Below are 18,970 nucleotides of genomic sequence, written 5' to 3'. Positions count from 1 at the left end.
TCTGGTGTCTGGAGGAAAGGGGGGGGAGGGGGGGGGGGGGGGGGGGGGGGGGGGCGGGGTGCTCTTTTAGCCTTTGATCAGATTGAACAATGAGAATGTTCCAGAAAAAAACAACAAAAAAAGCCATACCACTCAATCGGATGGAAACAAGGAGGCCATTGTTGAAAGGTCCTCGCTGAGCTACAGTGGTTGTAGTTTAACAGGTGGACACTCTTCAGTTTCTCCTGGTGATGAGCCAAAGAGGATTAAAGAGTAACAGTTAAACAGGATGTGTCAGGATGAAATGCCACTTCCGCTGTGCGTTTTTGAACTGGGGGCCACCGCGCTGAAGGTCTTGTTTCCGTCTTTAACACTTAATGTTTTATTCCTTTAGTCTCGTATTGGATTCTTTATGCAAATCTGTAAGCATTGGGTTCGTGTCAGTTAGTTTGCTAGTTGACCTCTTCATTTGACCAATCTTATGTGCTTTTTTAATAATAGACAAGAAGGTATTTTGAAATCCTCCACATATTGCAGTCTGTCTTTCAACATTGCATAACCCTCCCAGATAGCCGTTGCTCAAACGGGAAGTGAAACAGACAGACGTTGGTTTAAGTGTCGGAGAGCCACAAGCCGAGGGCCTCAAATAGAATCTGTCCCTCGTATCTGAGCGACGACGAGAGAGACATCGCGCCCCCAACGTCTATCTATGACTTTACTTCAAATCAGTGAGGAAGGGAAAGTCCACCGCCTCCAGAGTTGAGTTGAGCAACCCCCCAAGCGTCGGGCAAACAAAAAAGTGTGAGCGCAACATCTGTGCATTGTCAACTGTGCTTGTTCCAGCATGACTGCATGACTCCCAGCTCAAGATGGGGAAGTGGAGAGAAGTCACACAGTTTGTTCCAATCATACTCTTAATGTTTCCGCAAACAAACAATAAAGGAGGAACATAACATCTGGGCCCAGAGGATTATTCTTTTTTTCTTTGCTGTCACGTGAACGCGGTAGAAGTTCTCTTACCTGTGTTGCTGCTGGTCTGTCAGATCTCTCTCTCTCTCTCTCTCTCTTTGCTCTCTCTCTCAGGTTGACAGCACAGGCCGAGTTGATTTAAATTGATCCCTTCATCTTCACCACGAGCAGAACCAAAAACCTTAAGAGAAAAAAAAAAGTAGCCCTCCTGCAGCGCTTCTGTCGGTGCTGTCACCCTGTCTTAAGATAATGTTGAGTTGTACTTCCTTGAGGAACTAAATTGCTTTGACACACCCCTTAGTGTGTCTCTCTCGCTCTCTCTCTCTCGCTCTCTCTCCTATCTTTGTGTTTCCCTCTGAAAGTCGAACTCTCCAGCCCCGCTGTATTTCTCTCTTCGCCCCTCACACCTCGGCGCTCTCTCTGATTCTGTCCCGTCTCTTCTCGGTGTTGCTGACGTTGTGCCTCTGCTTGTTCTAACAAGTGAAAACCCCAGAAAGAATTTAGCAATAATCCAGGGATGTAGCCGGTTGAAAGGGGAGTGGCTCAACCCCCCCCCTTTTGTGTGTGTGTGTGTGTGTGTGTGTGTGTGTGTGTGTGTGTGTGTTCACCTGCCCTGGAATGCAGCTCCTGTCAGTGCGGCCAAGCTCCATGTCCCTCCCCGTGTGTGTGTGTCACCTATTCAGGGTAGAACGAAAACAATGAGTAGCCAGGAGTGTGTCTCAGTCTGACACACACACGTGCACACAATCACAGCCAGCTGACTGCACTGAAACTGAACTCTCCTACTGACCTGTGGTGCTTTTTGATATTAAGTTTATGGACAAAACGCATTGACAACCTGACGCAATACTTTCATGCAGCTCGCCGCATGTTTCTGTGTAACATCTGCCGCTGATGTCTGCTTTTGTAATGATTCCTGAGGTCGTCTGTGATGTTAATCCGGTGCGAATCTGCCAAGTTAATTACGTCATTTGTCAAGTAAAGATTTCCGTATTTGGCCAAACACGGGTCATCTGCACCTTTATTTTTCTGCCACTTTCCGGCTGAGGAACTATGCAGACTGTTTGCAACTAGAAATGAAAGTTTTGACAGCATTTTGAAAATTCAGGAGGCTCATCTCCTCTCGCTACACAGACCCGTTTGCACCGGAGCATAAATAAGCCTCTAATACTATTGGACTCAAATATAATATAGTATGCGTTATTTTAACACAAGCCGGTGTTATGCAGGGCCATGATAGCGTACTCGGGGGGGGGGGGGGGGGTTTGCCAGTAAATTTGAATCACATGCAGACTTTTCTTATCTGCAGTTGGGGCTTCAGCTGTATGTTTCCAACCTGTAATTAAATGTGTCTTTAGATGTGTTTATGGTGTGTGTGTGTGTTCGTTTGATGCCAATTGACCAATAAAGTTGAACCTGAATAAACTGCAGATAAAACTATAGCCACTAAACCTGACTCACTGACATCATTATGATGCAAACTACTGCACTTTGTCCCTTTTTTTTATAAATGATCCCCCCCCTCTGGAGTGGTGACTTTCATTGTAGTCACAGCAGAGGATGATCACATCTGAAGGCCAACATCACTCCTTATGGAGCTTTGTTTGAGCCGGTCGCCATAAAACTTATCGGCCATTTCAAAGTCTCATTTGAGCGAATGAAATGTGAAATATAAATACAGATGAGGAGCAGCGCAGGATGTGATCAGGAGTAACCAGTATCGAGCCCGGAGCAGTCAGTCTTGGCAACGACGGCAAACCAAAGTCATGAATTCAACGATTAATTTAGAAACCAGGAAGTGTCCCTTGAGTGTTTATCTGTAGGTTTATCTGAATGGCAACCAGCTGTGTTGGGGGGGGCTGCTGGCTGAAGCTCAGGCCATTCCAAAAGAAAAAAGAAAAGGACCTGTCCAATAAACTCCTCGCAAATGTTAATTGTTGTCAGATGTTCGGGGTCAAAGGTGACACTGAGACCTAGCTGGACTGAGGCCGAGACGCCACACCGGCCCACCGGCGTGCAGGCGTAGACCCCAACCCACCTGCCTCCTCTGTGTGTGTGTGTGTGTGTGTGTGTTGTTTACCCCCCCTTCTGCAAGAAAGTAACTCGGGTGAAGTCGCGGCAAACTTCTGCAACTGCAGAATGAGGTCTGTCGTCGTGGCAACAGACAGGAAGTAGCGCTTAAGCGGTTTCCTGATGGCTTCCTCTTTATCATGTAATGACATCTCACAAGGAAACATCGGCAGCGAGCACTCAGCTGTGTGTGTGTGTGTGTGTGTGTGTGTGTGTGTGTGTGTGTGTGTGTGTGTGTGTGTGTGTGTGTGTGTGTGAGAAGGAGTGCACTTGACCTGAAATGAGCTCTTACCTGTCTCACCTTCGTACTGTACACAGCTTACACACTTGCCTCTTTTGGTTATGAGATAATAAGAGGAACTTCAATTATGTCACTTATCTTTCATTAAAAGATCGCATGGACCTTCCAACCTTACACACACGCACACACACACGCGCGTACAGTCACTCATATCATGGCAGCCTGTTATCATCAGATGACTAAGACAGGAATAACTGACCTGCTAACCGCTGAGGTCAGGACATTACGCCTGGAGATGTGGAGCCTGAATTGGATGGAGGATTTTGTGAGCTTAGGTGCTTTCCACTGGCAGCGTCACTAGATGGATGGTGAGCACAGATCGAGAGGAACAGATGTTGGTTCAGGAGAGGCCAGAGAGTTAATTTGATCGGTCTGCAGCTAACAGGGATTCACTCCCCCCCCCCCCCCCCCACGGCATGATCAGATATAAGATCCTTCCATCTCACTTGTTTTAGATGTGAAGAACTTCACGCTCATTGTTTCCAGTCCCTGATTTATTTAAATGTAACTTCATCTCCGAAGTCCCCTGCATCATTTTGTAAATTGTGAGTCACGCCACTCTCGTGTGACGAACGCGAACGCGGCGTCGACAACGATGACTGCCAGTAGTTTGGAAAATAACATGATGCGGAGCAGTGAATTTGATGAATTTACTGTTAATCAGAACAAAAATGAGACCAGAATTAATTCCCTCTGCTTGGAGGCTACTTCACCGGGACGAGAGACATTCAGGCGGCAACCTCCGTTTCTGAAAAGTGAAGCCAATGCTGAAGTGTTTTAAACTTGCATTCTCTCTAGTGTCCACCAGGGGGCGACTCCTCTGGTTGTATAGAAGTCTATGAGAAAATGACTCTACTTCTCTCTTGATTTATTACCTCAGTAAACATTGTAAACATGAGTTTATGGTCTCAATCTCTAGTTTCAAGTCTTCTTCAATACAGCATGATGTTCATTTAGTACATTATGGTCCATTTAGAGTCACACAGACCATAAAGCAGGGGATGCTTTAGGGCGGGGCTTACTGTGCTTATTACTCTGTTGCTACCAGAGCCGAATAAATGTCCCTACGTCACTTCCTTTCACTGGTTGCAAAAAAGCCAAGATAGCGACATAGCGAACAGAGGATGTCGTATGTTGTACAGATTGTAAAGTTGTGATTTGTGATTTTGGGCCAAACTAATACAATGTAATTGAATAAAACTAACTCGTAAATTATTAGAAAACTATGCTTCAGCAGTATTGAAGCGTTACCCGTCTTTGATGCTTAACGGTCCGGATAGAAGTGCGCACACACACACACACCGTGCCACAAGCCAGAAACAGGTGCATTGTGGTCCCACCTTTAACTGGCAGCTCAATGTTTTCTTGAAACCACCAACTCCTTCAACCAGTAGATGAGTATGACGGTCATGACCTCATGACAAGCAAATAAAAAAACGTGACACTTTTAGTGGCTGTACATGTAGTTTTTATATAAACAAACACTATCAAACAGTGAAATGCAGTCATACTACATACAGAACGTAGAACCAAAACTCTTAAACACAATGTTGTGAAGGTCCAGCCAAATACCTATGGAATTACTACATGCCTAATTTAAACTGCACCCTCTGATGACGTCTGCTCTCAGTGAGTTCATTGGAGCCGTCCGCGTGAGGCCGCTCACAAAATGGCTCCCTTTCATTTTTCACAGCATCCTGTATATTTTGTTGTCATTGTGACATCATTTCTGCAGCAGTGACTCGGTGAATGTCTTGTAGAACGATACAGCAAATAGCATAAAGGCAAATAAAGTCATGGTCATGGCTGTCAACACTTGGAGTACAGTTTTAAAGTCCTCTGGTTCTCTGTGTGTGCACTGTTTTCGTGTAGAGGAAATTGCACTTCCTTTTTTTTTTTCTAAACAAACAGGCGACAGAAGGAAGGCATGTTGTGAAACAGGTTGTGAAACCTTCACATTTTAAGTATTCTTATAAAAAGAAGAAGAAAGAAGAAGTACTTTCCCAATTTCTATGCAAGGCAAGTTCTTTAGCTGCATGTCATCAATGAGACAAAGCAGCAACATGCTGCTTTTCCTCAAGTAAACTTAAATGCAGTGACTTTGAGTGCATCTTGCAATCAGATAACTGCATCCAATTATCAAGCACGTTTTTACCTTAATAAAAAGGGACTTAAGTAGGAGATCTTTAAATGTGTTTAAAAGTGTTGGTCATCAGTTTAAGTTGCCATTTCACTCTTATTTTAATCAATAAATCACAACCTCCTCGGCTTGACGTGGCATTCAAAAGGCGTTAAAATGCAGTTCGTCGGTGGCCGTGAATGTTGAAAAACAATTTTGTTTTGCCCCCAGATTTAAACGTTAATGATATTTTCCGTATCACACCCTCGTCACGTGTCGGAGTCGCCTTGTAATCTCTCCCACTGCGACCGGCTGCTCACAGAATGGAGCAGGAGGCGCTGCGCATGGGCAGCTTGGCGGGCAGCTTGGCGTACTGCTCCCTGAAGCTGTTCCTCTTCATGCTGAGCCGAGGAGCCGGGTTCTCCGGCCCGTCGGCGGGCGACGAACACTCGGGCATCGCGTCCCCGTGGGGCACGTCCAGCTTGGCCCCCTTGTTGTTCTTAGTCGTTTTGGCTCTCTCCTTCTCCTGAGGCTCGGCGGAAACGGCGGGGGGCTCGATGGCGACCTCTGGTGGGGACAGGGCGTCCAGCGGGAGGTCGCCGGTGCTGGGCTTCCGCTCAGCTTGCTCCTCGCTGCCGCCGATGTTGAGGTTGGAGCCCATGCGCTTGGCGTTGGTGCTTGTGGAACTAGTGCGGTTACACAGTGGTAGAGTTTCTCAGTGATTCACAAAGGTGTAGTCACGCTGTCGGAAATCAAACATTTCTACAGTTTCTTCGAACAAGTCAATAAATCTGTCCTTGGAGTGACGTTATTGCACACATTCTCAACTTGATCAAAACATTTTATATCATTTTCTATAACAATACAGTTAGAAGAACAAGTCTCAAAGGCTTGACGTCAGACTAAAGCCTAGTTTATACTCGCTGAGGTCATCAGGAAATGACATAATCGCGGCCTGCACGTTGTGCACAGGCGGTAACTTGACGCATCCTGCATTCACTGATAAAAGCACAATAAACATGTCTGAAGATTTAAGAAAGACTGTCTATTCATTGTTTTAGATGCTTTGGAAACTGGAGGTCTTGAACATCTACATTTGAGTAAATATTTTGCTGCCAAATCAAATAGTTTACAGGATATTAAACCTTTGTTTCTTTATCATGCATTTAATACATGACTTGTTTCTTTACAGGACTCGTACAAAGGCAATAAAGTAGACCATGGATATGAGTTTACAGTTGATTATAATCCCTCCTTGGGCGTTGTGGAGGTTGGTTTATGGTGTTTATTTGGTTACATTTGCTTTTTTTTTTGCTTCTCAGTACATTTTGTTTGTACGCCCTCCGGTGTTTCGGAGAATAATGCAACAGACTTCTGTGCGTAGCGCACGCCATCTCGTGTTTGGTGCCACACAAAAGTATAAACAAAACTTAAAGGAACAGTTGTTGTTTGTGCTGTTTCTCCTGCTTTGTCTCACCCTGTTTTGTTTTTGTGTTGCCTCAGTAACCTCAGTAACAGTTGCACTGCCCCGTCTGACTGAAAATGTAGTTGTTTTTCAGCATGGCTCCTCCAAACAAACAAAAGCACCTAACACAGGCTCTCGGTCTACTTGCTGTCTGGTTCTGCAGGGGGCCAATGAGCACAGCTGTGTCCGAATCAACAGGGGGGGCATCCGGAGTCCACACTGTGCACAGACGAGGGGAAAAAAGTGGTTGTTTGGTGCTGACTGCTCTCCTTTTGTCCACTCACCCATTAGAGCTCCTGTCCTCCGAGTCCTTCGGCTCCCCGCTGTAGCGCATCTCCGCCGGGGTCTTGAACGACAGATCCCCCTTTCCTTTCAGCCAGTAGGTCTTCATGTAGCCTTTACCCTGGAAGAAGACCGGACGACAGTGTGCTGATCAGATGTCGGAAAGAGCATTTCATCTAAAATCCATCCATATAAAAACACATATCTTAGAATTGGCTCAGGTATTTTTAGAAATATATATTTTTAATTATCCACCTCATCTTGGAATAATGTGCTTGAAGTCTCACAGCTACCAGACTGACTAAACCTGACGAAGTAGTTATCATAAAGTCCGTCTCAATCAGTGATGGTGGGAAGAAAGACATCCTTTGATTCAATAAATCACCAGCAAAAGGTGTGCAGCTGATACGAAGGGACTCACCTTCACAAAGATTTTGCCCCTCTCCTCGATGATGTAGGGCTCGTGCTCCAGGTTGTCTTTGGTGGTCTGACTGATGTGTATCTGCATGCCCTGCTCAGACAGACGCACACACACACACACACAACTGCTGTGAGAACGTTTGGATTCTAAAGAGAGGGAGAGTTCATTCAGGGCTTTCTTCCTTTTCATGGGCAGTAAAGTGGCATTCAGTCCGCACAAGCTGCCTCCCTGACTCACTTTGTTCATAGAACAGATTTCATGCAAAACATGACATCATATCACTGTAAGTAATGCAACGCAAATGAGGCGATTTGCCAGTTGCATTAACTAAAAAGCAGGACGCACAATGGCGTCATTAAACAGAAAATGGTTTTCAATACTAATCTGCTTTAGAATGTGACTGAGGGAGATCGTGGAGGCTGCTACTGCCGTGGGTTGTTTGGCACATTTTGCCGGGCTTGTAAAATATGTTGGTGTCGTCACCACTCCATTGCTCTCCATCCTCGAGGCTGTATTCACGGTGTCGCCAAACATACAGTAGCGAGGCATCTTTAGACCCACCACGCCGGCTACCACCATACCCGAGTGAACACCTGAGAGAGAGAGAGAGAGAGAGAGAGGGGAGGGGAGGGGGGGGAGGGGGGGGAGGGATGGGAGGGGGGGGAACGGTTTATGGAAACAAACATGAGCAAACAACAAACTGCCCACGTTTTGTTGCAGCTATTGTCAGATGTCTGAACTGGTTTACAGTTAAAGTAGTTATTTAGCTCCCACTCATCACTGAGCCAACATTTATCCAAACCCTTAAATTCCAAGGTTGTCTTTATAAGCAACCACTAGTAACAACAGAGAGGCTCGAAACTACAACCTGCAGAACATAAGTCCTTTCTCCTGTGTTTAGAGCGGGAAATACAATTAAAAACATTTCAACTCATTTACAAGTTGCACTTTGTTTTACCTCGAAGGGGCAGCAGTATAATCTATATAATATATATGTAATTTATATATAATGTACTATTTGTCTTCCTAGCATGACAATACTATATTTGGGTTTGTTGATTATTACTAATGACTCAAAGAGTTGCTTTACAGCTGCGATTAGAAGGATGTACAAATGATAAAAAAGCACGATTGATATGTGTCTGTGGTTAGGGTTGGCGCAAGAACAGCGACCCCTTGTGGTGGTATGGAAACAGTGTCTTGAACTATTTTACCTTGGAAAAATTGTTCTGTTGTGCAGCAAGATCTCAAGATTATATTGTGAGGGCTGTTACTTATAGATGGTGGTTGAGTGGATGAAAAGCCCAACCTGGAAAAGTCTAGTAGCACAAGGATCATGACACTGAATCAGTGATGGGTGACCCCGGAGCCGTGGCCTCCAAAACCCAAAACAAAGTGGGGGCTTTTTACTTCCAAGGTGCACGGAAAGGAAAGTCTGAGGAGGTCAAAACTCCAACCACACATGCAGTAAATAGAACAACTCTATGGTGTTACTGCTCACCGACTCTGATCGTGATGTTGTCTCCGGTGGAGGGGTCTTTGAGGTGGTCGATGGAGCTCAGCATGTCCAGGGCCATGTCGCAGATGTGGTGCGCGTGGAAGGTGGTCTTGTTGGGCACGCCGGCCACCACCATGTAGGCATCACGGATCGTCTCCACCTGGACAGAAGGGAAGAGCGGCCATTTCTACGTTGTAATGAGACACTAACCAGAACGTTCTGACTCGTTAAAATGAATCCGACATGAATTCAACTTTATCTCTCAATGTATGTTCTAGATGTTCTACCTCAAACTTAAACACGCCATCATCTTTTGTTTGTGTAATGTATAGAAATCTGAGCTGTTATCTAAATGTAGTACATTTATACTTTACAGTTAAAGCCAACGTTTCACTTTGGCTTTAGTAAATATAGGTTTTTGTGAAGTTTGCTTTCTCATTGTTTTCAAGATGTTTCAGAAGTTTTCCCATCTTCAGAAACAGGGAAATTCTGCTGTCATTTTCTACTTTATAGTGTAAATAAAATCATCTGCTTTCAATTTACATTTGGGGAATAGACTAACTTGAGCAGGCAACAAAAACTGATCATAAACACTTCAAGATAATCCTCCGTATACACGAGACGGTTAGTAGAAAGTTACTGAATCATATGCAGACTGCGTCCTTAGACTGACCTTGTAGACGTTGTGCTTCTCGCTGAGTGTGTCGAAGACGATGTAGATCTCATTGAGCATGTCCACCACCTGCATGGGTGTGATGTGGATGCAGATCTCATTGAACTTGACCACGTCGCTGAACAAGATGGTCACATCTGGGAAGACCTGGGACACAGAGAAACATAAAGTTCAGATCATATCACGCTGTGAGCAAACACCAGTATACTCAAAGAGATGCGCTCTGTCACAGGTTCGTTCAGTCGTCAGTTAGATGTTTGTTATTGTATTTGAGTGTGGATGGATACTTGTTTCTAGTTTGTGGTTATGTCATTTTGTAATTTTATATGTCCGAAAAAAACTGCAACTGTTGCTTTTATCTACCATCTATAGACATTAATCCATATAGTTGTCTTTGCAAGTCTGTTGTAAGACGTGCATAATTTACTAAATGAACATCATGCTGTGTTGAAGAAGACTTGAAACTAGAGATTGAGACCATGAACTCATGTTTACAATGTTTACTGAGGTAATAAATCAAGAGAGAAGTAGAGTCATTTTCTCATAGACTTCTATACAACCAGAGGAGTCGCCCCCTGGTGGACACTAGAGAGAATGCAAGTGTTAAGACACTTCCGCATTGGCTTCAGAACCGGAGGTCGCCTGGTTTCTGTTTTATCTGCGTTTTTATTTTGCACATTGGGACAGGGGTAAACACTTTTGTTCTGCTGTGCACCGTTCATGTGTATGGTCTTGTCCTCATACCTAACCGGCAGAATAGGTCATTACCAATGACTCCCGAAACCTTATCGTTCTATTTAACGTGAAGCGGTCGCCGTTTTAAACACATGGTGAACGTTGTGAAACCGAGCTACTTGGTTTGGGCTGCTGGGAAAAGATTATAGTTTTGGTTAAATTAGTAAGCCCTTTATGTAACACAACCATGACGTGGTTTGGTATTAACATAGTTCTGTAACATAAAATAACTCCTTCACTGAAAATAACTCAATGTGTTGTGTTTTGGTTTCACACGGTCTCCTGGGTGAAAGGTCTTTGCTTGTTTTAGCCATCCATTCACCTGACGTCTTTCCTCTGCTCCCGTCATATCTGCTGCACAACAAACGGAAATACGGGTTGTAAGAAGCTGCTTGCACAGATGACCTATGCGGACATTGTTTTTCTTTGGTGAGGACAGCTTTATCCTTGAACCGCGCTGGAAATGAGCCTTCTCATCCTCACTCCTCCTGCACGGCTGCAGCAGCTGACGTTAAATCTCCTTTGTTGGTCAAAACACTCTTTACTTGTGAGAAAATGGCAGTTTCATTTCACGTGGAGGTCACTGCCAAGCGAGAGCACTGTTGTATGGCTGACCTCCGACCTCCACGTGCTGTGTCGACGGGGTGAAACCTACTTGAAATGCAAGACGTGTGCTGCCATTTGAGTGAAGTCTGTGCTATGATGACAGCATATTTATGACCTCAGGTTAGCGGTTACATTGTGCACATTGGCAGTGATATCTGTGGTGTTCGAGCACCGCTATCGTTGTTAGCAGCGCTGCCTTGTACCTGGCATGTCTCCAGTGCAGTGACCCCCTTCCTGAGGCGGTCGGCCACGGCTTTAGGGATCATGGCGTACAGCAAAGAGTCTCCTCTCTTCTTCTCCTCGTCCAGCTTCTTGATGGTTTCCTGCAGCTGAGCATATTTTTGTTGCTCCTAGAGGATCAGAAATGGGACAAAAGAGTCTACGGTTACAGTCTAACCTCTCTTAAAGATGAATAAAAAACCTCTTTGCCTTCTCTAATCCTCTTAATCCACATTTCTCCTGCTTGACTGAGTCGGATTTAATGGGTGAATTCAATACGGGAGCAGAGCTTTCACCCCGGCTCACCTGGTCAGGCTGTTTCAGTGCAATCGTGTCATACAGTACGACGTCTGCTTTGAATCGTACAATCATTTCAGTACATTTTACGAGGCGATTTTGTACATTTGAGCTCCCCATTGAAGCCTGCTTTGTTAGCAGGGTGCTTTTTCCATCACCTGGTCGAGGGCCAGCTGCAGCTCAGCCGACTGCTGTGTCCCGGCCAAGATCAGCTCTCTGCTGGAGTCGTGCAGGTTCAGATCATTCACGTACACACCCATCTTTATCATGTCCTCCACTGTCTCTATACTTTAAGAGTGAGGAGAAAGAAATTAAGGTAAATTAACTGTAAAGAAAAGCAAGAGAATGGAAATTATTTCACAGAGTTAGCATCCATAAATCCAGTCTCCAAAATTAAATTCTGGGGGGAAAGCAACCGTGAACAAAATAGGGTGGAAAACGACTGAAATATGTTCCTTCATAGGGAATAAAAGAAAGGGTTTTCCATACTATATTCAGACAGATTAATGTCTTGCAATTGTCTTTAAATTACCATAAGTTGTCAAATATTGAAAAAATCTAAAATAAATCTGGGTTATTTTTTGTACAAATCAACTGTGGTTTGTCCTAAATATAACCTGGGGAAGAAAGAGAATGACCAGTACTGTGCTGCCTCACGCAGTGGATTCACCTATCGTCAGTACAACTAAACCCAGCAGTGCTGCCGTTCCTTTTTCAACAGAAATACTCTCCTCACATTCTGCTCAATTCTGATTATTACATATTTACCGAGTTTTCTCAATTTAGCATAATGAAAACTAACACTTACATGTGTGTGTCTTAATATGACACCTGACACCTGAAACAGACGGATGAAGTGTTGAGTTAGCATTACGAGCTCATTAAAACACAAACGACCGGGTCAGACAACAGGAAAGCTTTTTAATAAAATAACAAATATACTTTAAAATTAACTTAAAAAAGAGACTTTCTAGAAACCAAGTGGACTTAAAAACCATGAAACGCAGTCAGTCTGTAGGCCGTGGTCTTACATGGGTGTCCCCAGGAAGATGAGGGAGTCCCACTGGGGGACGTACTTCATCTGTCCCTTCAGGTGGAGGGGTTTCTTCGGAGGCTCTCGCAGGTCCTCAAAGATGGTCTCACTGCACTTTCCTGAGGAGAACCACGAGGGACAGGTCAACAGGATCGGGAGCGATCGGATACATGCGAGGAGAAGAAGAAGAAGAAAAAGGCTCTGACCGGTGATGGTCTGGAACGCCAGCAGTTCAATGTCCTCCCCGCCGGAGTTGGCGCAGCTGTTGTACTGGGTGAGAGCGCTGCTGTGCTCTTGGTCCGTGCCCTTCTTCTCCTCCACTGGGTTGGGCTCTGACGGAGGAGGGAGAGAGCAGCAAGCAGATGACTGAATGAATCAAGGTTGTGAGTTGAGCAAGTGAGTTAACGTGTGGCGTGAATGTGGTAAAACGGTGCGGTGAACTCCAATCAGAGTGGCAATGTTCAACATGAGAATTATATTACAAATTCATCTGTTGTAATGCGTTCTTGATGGTCATGCTCTGGATTACGTCCATTACGTTTCACTCTTACACATAACATAAAAACTGGTGTTGTCATTTCCTCTTGAAATAACGACACGCTCAGCGATATGCATCACGAATCTTCCAGTTTCATAATTATCTTTTCATCCGCTTTTATTCCAACAGTCACCGGGCTGCAGGCTACGGGTTTGGTGCTACTGTTTTTGTTACAGTATGTATTTAAATATAGTTATATGTGATTTGAGCTTGCAGACCATTAACTTTATTATATGAATAATAGTAGTTTGGCTTCTTTCCACCTGAATATGTTATAAATAGTTTATATTTCTCTTTCAATGACCTTGAAGTGACTGAAATGAGGCAGTGACTTGATGGACGTTCTGTGATCCCATATATTTGTAATGAGACCTTTTCTTTTCTTTTTTATACATAATGCATTTGAAGTGATTAAAATGGAGAGACCCGCACCTCTTTCTTCTTCCCTCGCCTTCTCGTTCTCTTCCTGTGACGTTGTGAGGTTGACCTTCTGCTTGCTCTCCACCACCGCTACCGTCAGCAGCTCAAACACGTTGTTCAAATGGGTGTAGATCTGATGGAAACAACATTTCAGCAGGTCACTTGAGCATTTTAGTATTTACCAATAAAGACGAGAAAGACCGGACGACTCCGCTCTGAACTCACGTTATCCCAGCTGAACTCCAGCATGGGTCTGATCAGGGTGAACTCCTCGTCCACCTTCTTGCCCTGGAGGTCGGAGAAGACCTCTTTGAGGCCGTCGCCGATGCGGTACATGATCATGTCGCGGCGGAAGATGACGCTGAAGGGGAACATGACAAAAAAGATGCCTCGCTTCATTGGCAGCTTCTCGTAGCCCGGCGCCGTCATCTGCTGCGGCATGCGATGTTTGAAGGCGGCGTTGTCGAAGTTCATCTTGTAAACCTGGATATATATACATATATGTATTTATACAGTATATAAAGCCTCTGTGTTGTAGTTTCATAAAAATAGTCACAACTCAACTAATTCCGCACAACTTGATTAGTCGATTAGTTTATTTGCACTGCGATGGCTCAGAAAAAGCTGCTTTTTTCTCTGCCTCAAATTCAAGTTGTGCGTGAAAGTATTCATGTCTTTAAACTGCACTAGTTTTAGCTCGGTGTACCTAATAAACTGGCAAACCTATATCAAAGAAAATAAAAGGCGGCTTTGTCTAATTAGTCATACTTTATAATTGGGTTTTGCACCCACTAATGTTTATAGGTCAGTAATAAGACAACATTTACGTCTCTCTGGAAAAGAGTTTCAGCATCCGAAACCTAAACCGTACTTGTTAATATTTAGCTTTTCAGAACCCGTAACTAATGCATTTCTCACCTTCTAATACGCCGTAAAATCTAATGATAAACATGCAGGTGAGTCATTCATAAAGGTTGTTCTATAACTCATCAAGTAACGTTTGTTACAAATATCTTATGTCTGATCTATAAAGTGTTAAATGGTTATTTAAATTAACAAAGTAATTATTTACAGCTTATAAATTATGCCTGATTAAAATAATGAAATGGATTTCAGTGGACCTGATTAGTTACTGAATGTGAACTCCCAAACATTAGAGGTGAGGTTGATGGACAGTAATGCAACAATGCGGAGGAGTCCCTTCCCAATAAACACTTATCTCCAAACAATAAACACTTGCTGTCTGAGAGCAAATAAGAACTCCTCCTGGCGTCTCATGGAAGGTGACGGAAATCACTTTGTTGCCGATGGAACCGAGGCGGGGTCGAGGCCGGACGCTCGACGGCTCACCTCCTCACTTGACCCCTGAGCCCCCGACTACGTACCACATACGTCATTTTCTCCGTCTCCTCTTTGGACAGGATTTCCACTTCGATGTCCGTGTTGTAGAACTGCCGTCCCACTTGAGAGAGCTGGCCTGTAGGAGACAGTTAGGATGTGTGGAGGTCAAGTTTCACTCACAACGGGCTTGGGTGAGCTTAATTACAGAGCGAACTGAGCAGTTAACTAGAGTCACTGATTCCTTTTGAGTCAATGACTTTGCTTGGATAGATTGATCTGGTGGCGCGGCGACGCATCGTTTATTTTACTTTTCAACACAGCTTACTGTACGAGGCTAATCATTGATTTATTCATCTGTTATGTAAGATTTTCAATTAAAGAACAATTGGAACCAAATTAGATCAGCTTAAAAACCTGCAGCTCATTAATATCTTGTACATCTTGGTACGTTTACATTTAATTTGCATCACGTTGGAACATCACACTCCAGTGCTCTGAAATGATGTATCACACAGTGAACATCATTTTGCTTTTATATCATTAAAGTTCACTTATCTCATCGTGGCAATTCAGCTGAAAGTGCAGATTGTTTTTGTTTTTTTGTCTGCAATGCATTACAACAAAATAGAAGACACGTTGTACACTTTTCATTGTCTTTCTCAAGTGAGTTTCTCTGGAAGATTTGGACTTTTAACACTAAAATGTAAACCTGTGGCAATGTGGGAGGTAGGATGACTTAATAAAACACAATGTTGTGTTTTGGAAAATATGTGTAAATGCGGTGAAATGTGCAAAAAAAGTCACTTTTGATAGTGTGTGTCGTGTCCTGTGTTGTACACTGGACAAGCCAAACAACACTGACAATTGTTCAGTAATTTCTTCACATGCTTCATCACGTTCATGAGGCGAGAGCCGTTCCCAGCATGCAATGGGCAGAAAGCTCCCGGTACCTTTGACGAACTGGGTGAAGCCCTTGCGGGTGCTGCGGTAGTGCAGCGTGAGGCTCGTCTCGCACTCCTCCTCCACGCAGAAGCTGGGCGGCTGCACTTTGGGGAAGGAGAAGCGAAAGTACTCGTGCAGGTTGTCCAGCTCGTTGATGAAGTCGCGCACGTTTCGCCCCAAAACCTAAAAAAAAAAAGATGGAGGATGTTGGCATTTAAATAGTCACTGTGGGTGACTGTCAGTGACTGTCACTGTGGGGACTGTGTGTCACCTTTAGGATCCGCTCATATCCGTAGTTTCCGATCCTCTTCACCATGTAGACCCCGAAGGCGTACATCAGCTCATCGTGGGTCTTTCCCAGAACCTCTCCCGCTGCCTTCGCCAACCGCAGGATCAGGTTGTCACTTTTAAAGTATAGCCGGAAAAGTTGTCAATTAATTCTTTTGCTTCGCCGTTTTGTTTTTTTATCCAAGTGAGATTTTAAACTCGGCTTTACAGTCGTGACATGAATCAAACTGTGAAAACCTGAATCAAACAAAATCAAATGAGTGAGCACAGCAACATAGTATCTAAACAGTGCCTGAATAGTCGAGACAATAGAACAATACATGAGTTTAATTGTTGCACCGCAGTGCTAAATGTTGTTACTCTGTGCAGCGGTTTGTGAAGTTGTGTTGTTGAAGAGCATCGTCATAGATGAGCACATCAACACTCACTAGCCAGCTGTTCAGAGTATGTCCAACAACAACAACAAAAAAATCAGGTCCTGACCAATTTAGTGTCCTAGGCAAGAATATTATTTATTCATAACAATAACTTTTGTGTCGGTTGCCTTCCAAGCACTGAGAACCACAGCAGAATCCACCACAGTAATAAAACAAACAACCTACTTGTACATCTGATGCCGGTTGAACTTGAGGTGGGGGATCTCCGCCCGGTTCTCGATCAGCCTCCACACGTCCTCTCCATAGGATTCATTGATGTAATCGTTCACTGCTTCCAGGTACAGGCCGTACATCTTCAGGGGGTTAGAGACCTCCATGTTTGTTCTTAAGTTAACTGCTCAGCTGAGGAGAGACAAAGGGAAGAAATGACGTATCCAAAATGCAGGTTGGACTCATCTTTCGTTAGTGTCAGCAGTTTAAAATATCACTGTTGAGGAAATCTCTTAAAATCCATTATTCCTTAAGAGGACGGACCTTTGGCGCCGTCTTCTCACGGGATAAAATAAAACATCTTTCAGTGCCAAATGTAAATGCATACTGTTCTATCCACCTGCATGCATGGAAAGAAAGAAGGGACTGTGCCCACACAACCCCATGTAACCTCAGCTAAGCTTCTCAGACACCAGCTCCATCTCAGAAAAAGAGCAAGATTCTCAATAAGGGAAGCATTTAAGCAGAGACTGCTCTGTCTGCAGCAGCTGCTTTGTTCTCCACTCGCTGTAAAATGTCACCACCACCAAATACAAGCTTCTGGAAAAAAGCTATGCTCCCACCATCCCACCAGTTAACTACAGTAAAAACACGTAAACTAAAAATGGGGCGAGAAGAAAAGGACGCAAAGCTGTAAAAAGAGGAGTCCCCTTACATGCAGTCCCTCCGTACTGTGATATCCTGGTGTCCAACTGAGGCAGCCAGCTCCACAGCATCGCTCCCTGCAGAGAGCTTCCACCTGCAGCTGACATGGGGGACACTTGCTTGTCAGGTCAATAGGTGACCCGGGCAAAAATAGCAGCACCGAGGCATGTTTGTGGCAGGTAGCACTAAAAAAATACATACATTTAGACTTTCAGTTTGGTGGACTGGCAAACATGCAGCGTCTGATTTGTAAAGCTTTTGTATGGAGATTAAGTTTGTGGGTGTTACTGTGTAAGAGAATTCCTTAAAAAAACAAAAGACATTTAGTTTCTGTTATGTAAACCAGAGCGCACAATGTGAGGCTCATTATCCGAAATGATCCTGTACTCTCCTGCAACAACTCATTAGGGCGAGCGGGTTTCTCTGGCTAATTATCTCAAATTTGCATAATTACAGTCAGGTGCACATTAGACTGACGCGCATTGTGTTGAGATTGGTGTTTGAATGGATTTGCATTTGGTTTGTGAAGTGAAGCTCAATAGATCCTCTTTCAGGGATCACTGGAGGCCAAAATGTGACAAACGTGTGTTTTTTTTGACTCGAGTCATAATGTTTGTTTTGACCTGCAGGAACAGCTTTTTACATTTGGAAAAAGAACGTCATTAAAAAAACAGGCGTATGTGGTCTAACAAGAGCTGCAGCGTTATTCAACAACTGTCAATAAGTGTGGCTGCTTCACTGTGTCTAAGTGAGGTGATGTATCACAGAGCTCCTGCTTCAAGGTTAATGCTCATCACTGGTGTCACCACAAGGGGGCACTGTTACAACACCTTTCATTCTGTTACTGGTGTATCCAATGCTTCTGCTGGGGGGGGGGAGATAGGTTTGGAAATTAAAAGAAGTGTGTCACTCTGGCCTTCTGGTGAGAGACCAGACCAGGAAGATCAGACGTTCTGTTATTTTTTGACATTTGTGGAAAGATCAGATGAAAAATGACTTTCACCTCTACTGTTTTCATATTTAAATCCTGATCTGGAGGCGGCTCACACCAGTCGTGTAGAGGTCTAATTATGAAAACACTGTCGGACAGAATTAATCTTTCCCGCCACCACTCTCCTCCTCACACCTCCACTCCACCAATGAACTAAAGGTCTGCCGAGAGCTAGCCGTCTGGGCGATAATGAGCCACCCTCTGTTTCCATTTCTTGTGTAGCTTCTTCTTCCCCCTTCATTCCCCCCCCCCCCCCACCTTCATTCCTTCCTTCCGTCCCCCCGGTGTTCACCCGTTCACCGGATGCTGCTGCCTGCCTTTTAATGGCCTGCAGTGCGACCGTGCAACACGGCAGCATTGGGAGGTCCGCCGCTTGCCTCTAAGCCGTGGGTGAACAGAGGGAGATAACAATGTGCTGATGGTGCCAATCCCACAACTCCACACAGATGCTGCGGAAGCTTTCATTAAAGAAGACATGACTCATCTTTTCT

The 18,970-nt window shown here is 44.4% G+C and overlaps 2 protein-coding genes across 5 annotated transcripts in view; both read right to left on the bottom strand.

The window, feature by feature from the left end:
• Window positions 1-1,541, bottom strand: part of tnfaip8l2b (tumor necrosis factor, alpha-induced protein 8-like 2b) — a 7,803-nt gene extending 6,262 nt beyond the window's left edge. The window contains exon 1 of the mRNA XM_031867382.1: window positions 1,000-1,541. The gene's annotated coding sequence lies outside the window, so the exon portion shown is untranslated. The remainder of the gene's footprint in view (window positions 1-999) is intronic.
• Window positions 1,542-4,770: 3,229 nt separating this feature from the next.
• On the bottom strand, window positions 4,771-17,557 carry LOC116394407 (soluble guanylate cyclase 88E-like). 4 transcript variants are annotated; one of them, XM_031867466.1, is made up of 17 exons: window positions 17,499-17,557; window positions 16,799-16,975; window positions 16,180-16,312; window positions 15,917-16,091; window positions 15,011-15,102; window positions 13,851-14,108; window positions 13,638-13,758; window positions 12,874-12,999; window positions 12,666-12,786; window positions 11,793-11,922; window positions 11,322-11,468; window positions 9,778-9,924; window positions 9,108-9,264; window positions 8,090-8,199; window positions 7,607-7,696; window positions 7,188-7,306; window positions 4,771-6,124 (listed from the first exon to the last, which is right to left on the bottom strand). In XM_031867466.1, exons 2-17 carry the CDS (start codon window positions 16,948-16,950, stop codon window positions 5,755-5,757), a joined length of 2,448 nt encoding a protein of 815 aa, XP_031723326.1. In that variant the 5' UTR covers window positions 16,951-16,975; window positions 17,499-17,557; the 3' UTR covers window positions 4,771-5,754. The 4 variants fall into 4 exon arrangements, with proteins under 4 accessions (XP_031723326.1, XP_031723323.1, XP_031723324.1 ...); XM_031867463.1 differs by having other exon boundaries at window positions 12,666-12,999; XM_031867467.1 differs by having other exon boundaries at window positions 6,033-6,180; window positions 12,666-12,999.
• Window positions 17,558-18,970: the final 1,413 nt, after the last annotated feature.

This window comes from Anarrhichthys ocellatus, unplaced genomic scaffold (assembly GCF_004355925.1).
Source record: "Anarrhichthys ocellatus isolate YVR2014 unplaced genomic scaffold, GSC_Weel_1.0 scaffold39, whole genome shotgun sequence".
NCBI classification, from domain to species: Eukaryota; Metazoa; Chordata; class Actinopteri; order Perciformes; family Anarhichadidae; genus Anarrhichthys; species Anarrhichthys ocellatus.
Note: the sequence above shows the minus strand (reverse complement) of the source record. Positions and strands in the feature narration are given on the sequence as shown.

Excerpts from the sequence above, each read along its gene's own strand:
- LOC116394407 (XM_031867463.1), bottom strand. The coding sequence starts at position 16,950 with ATGGAGGTCTCTAACCCCCTGAAGATGTACGGCCTGTACCTGGAAGCA. Across the intron at positions 14,109-15,010 it reads CGGAGAAAATGACGTATGTG|GTTTACAAGATGAACTTCGA; the intron begins GTACGTAGTCGG and ends ATATATATCCAG. Across the intron at positions 7,697-8,089 it reads GGATGGAGAGCAATGGAGTG|GGCATGCAGATACACATCAG; the intron begins GTGACGACACCA and ends CTGTCTGAGCAG.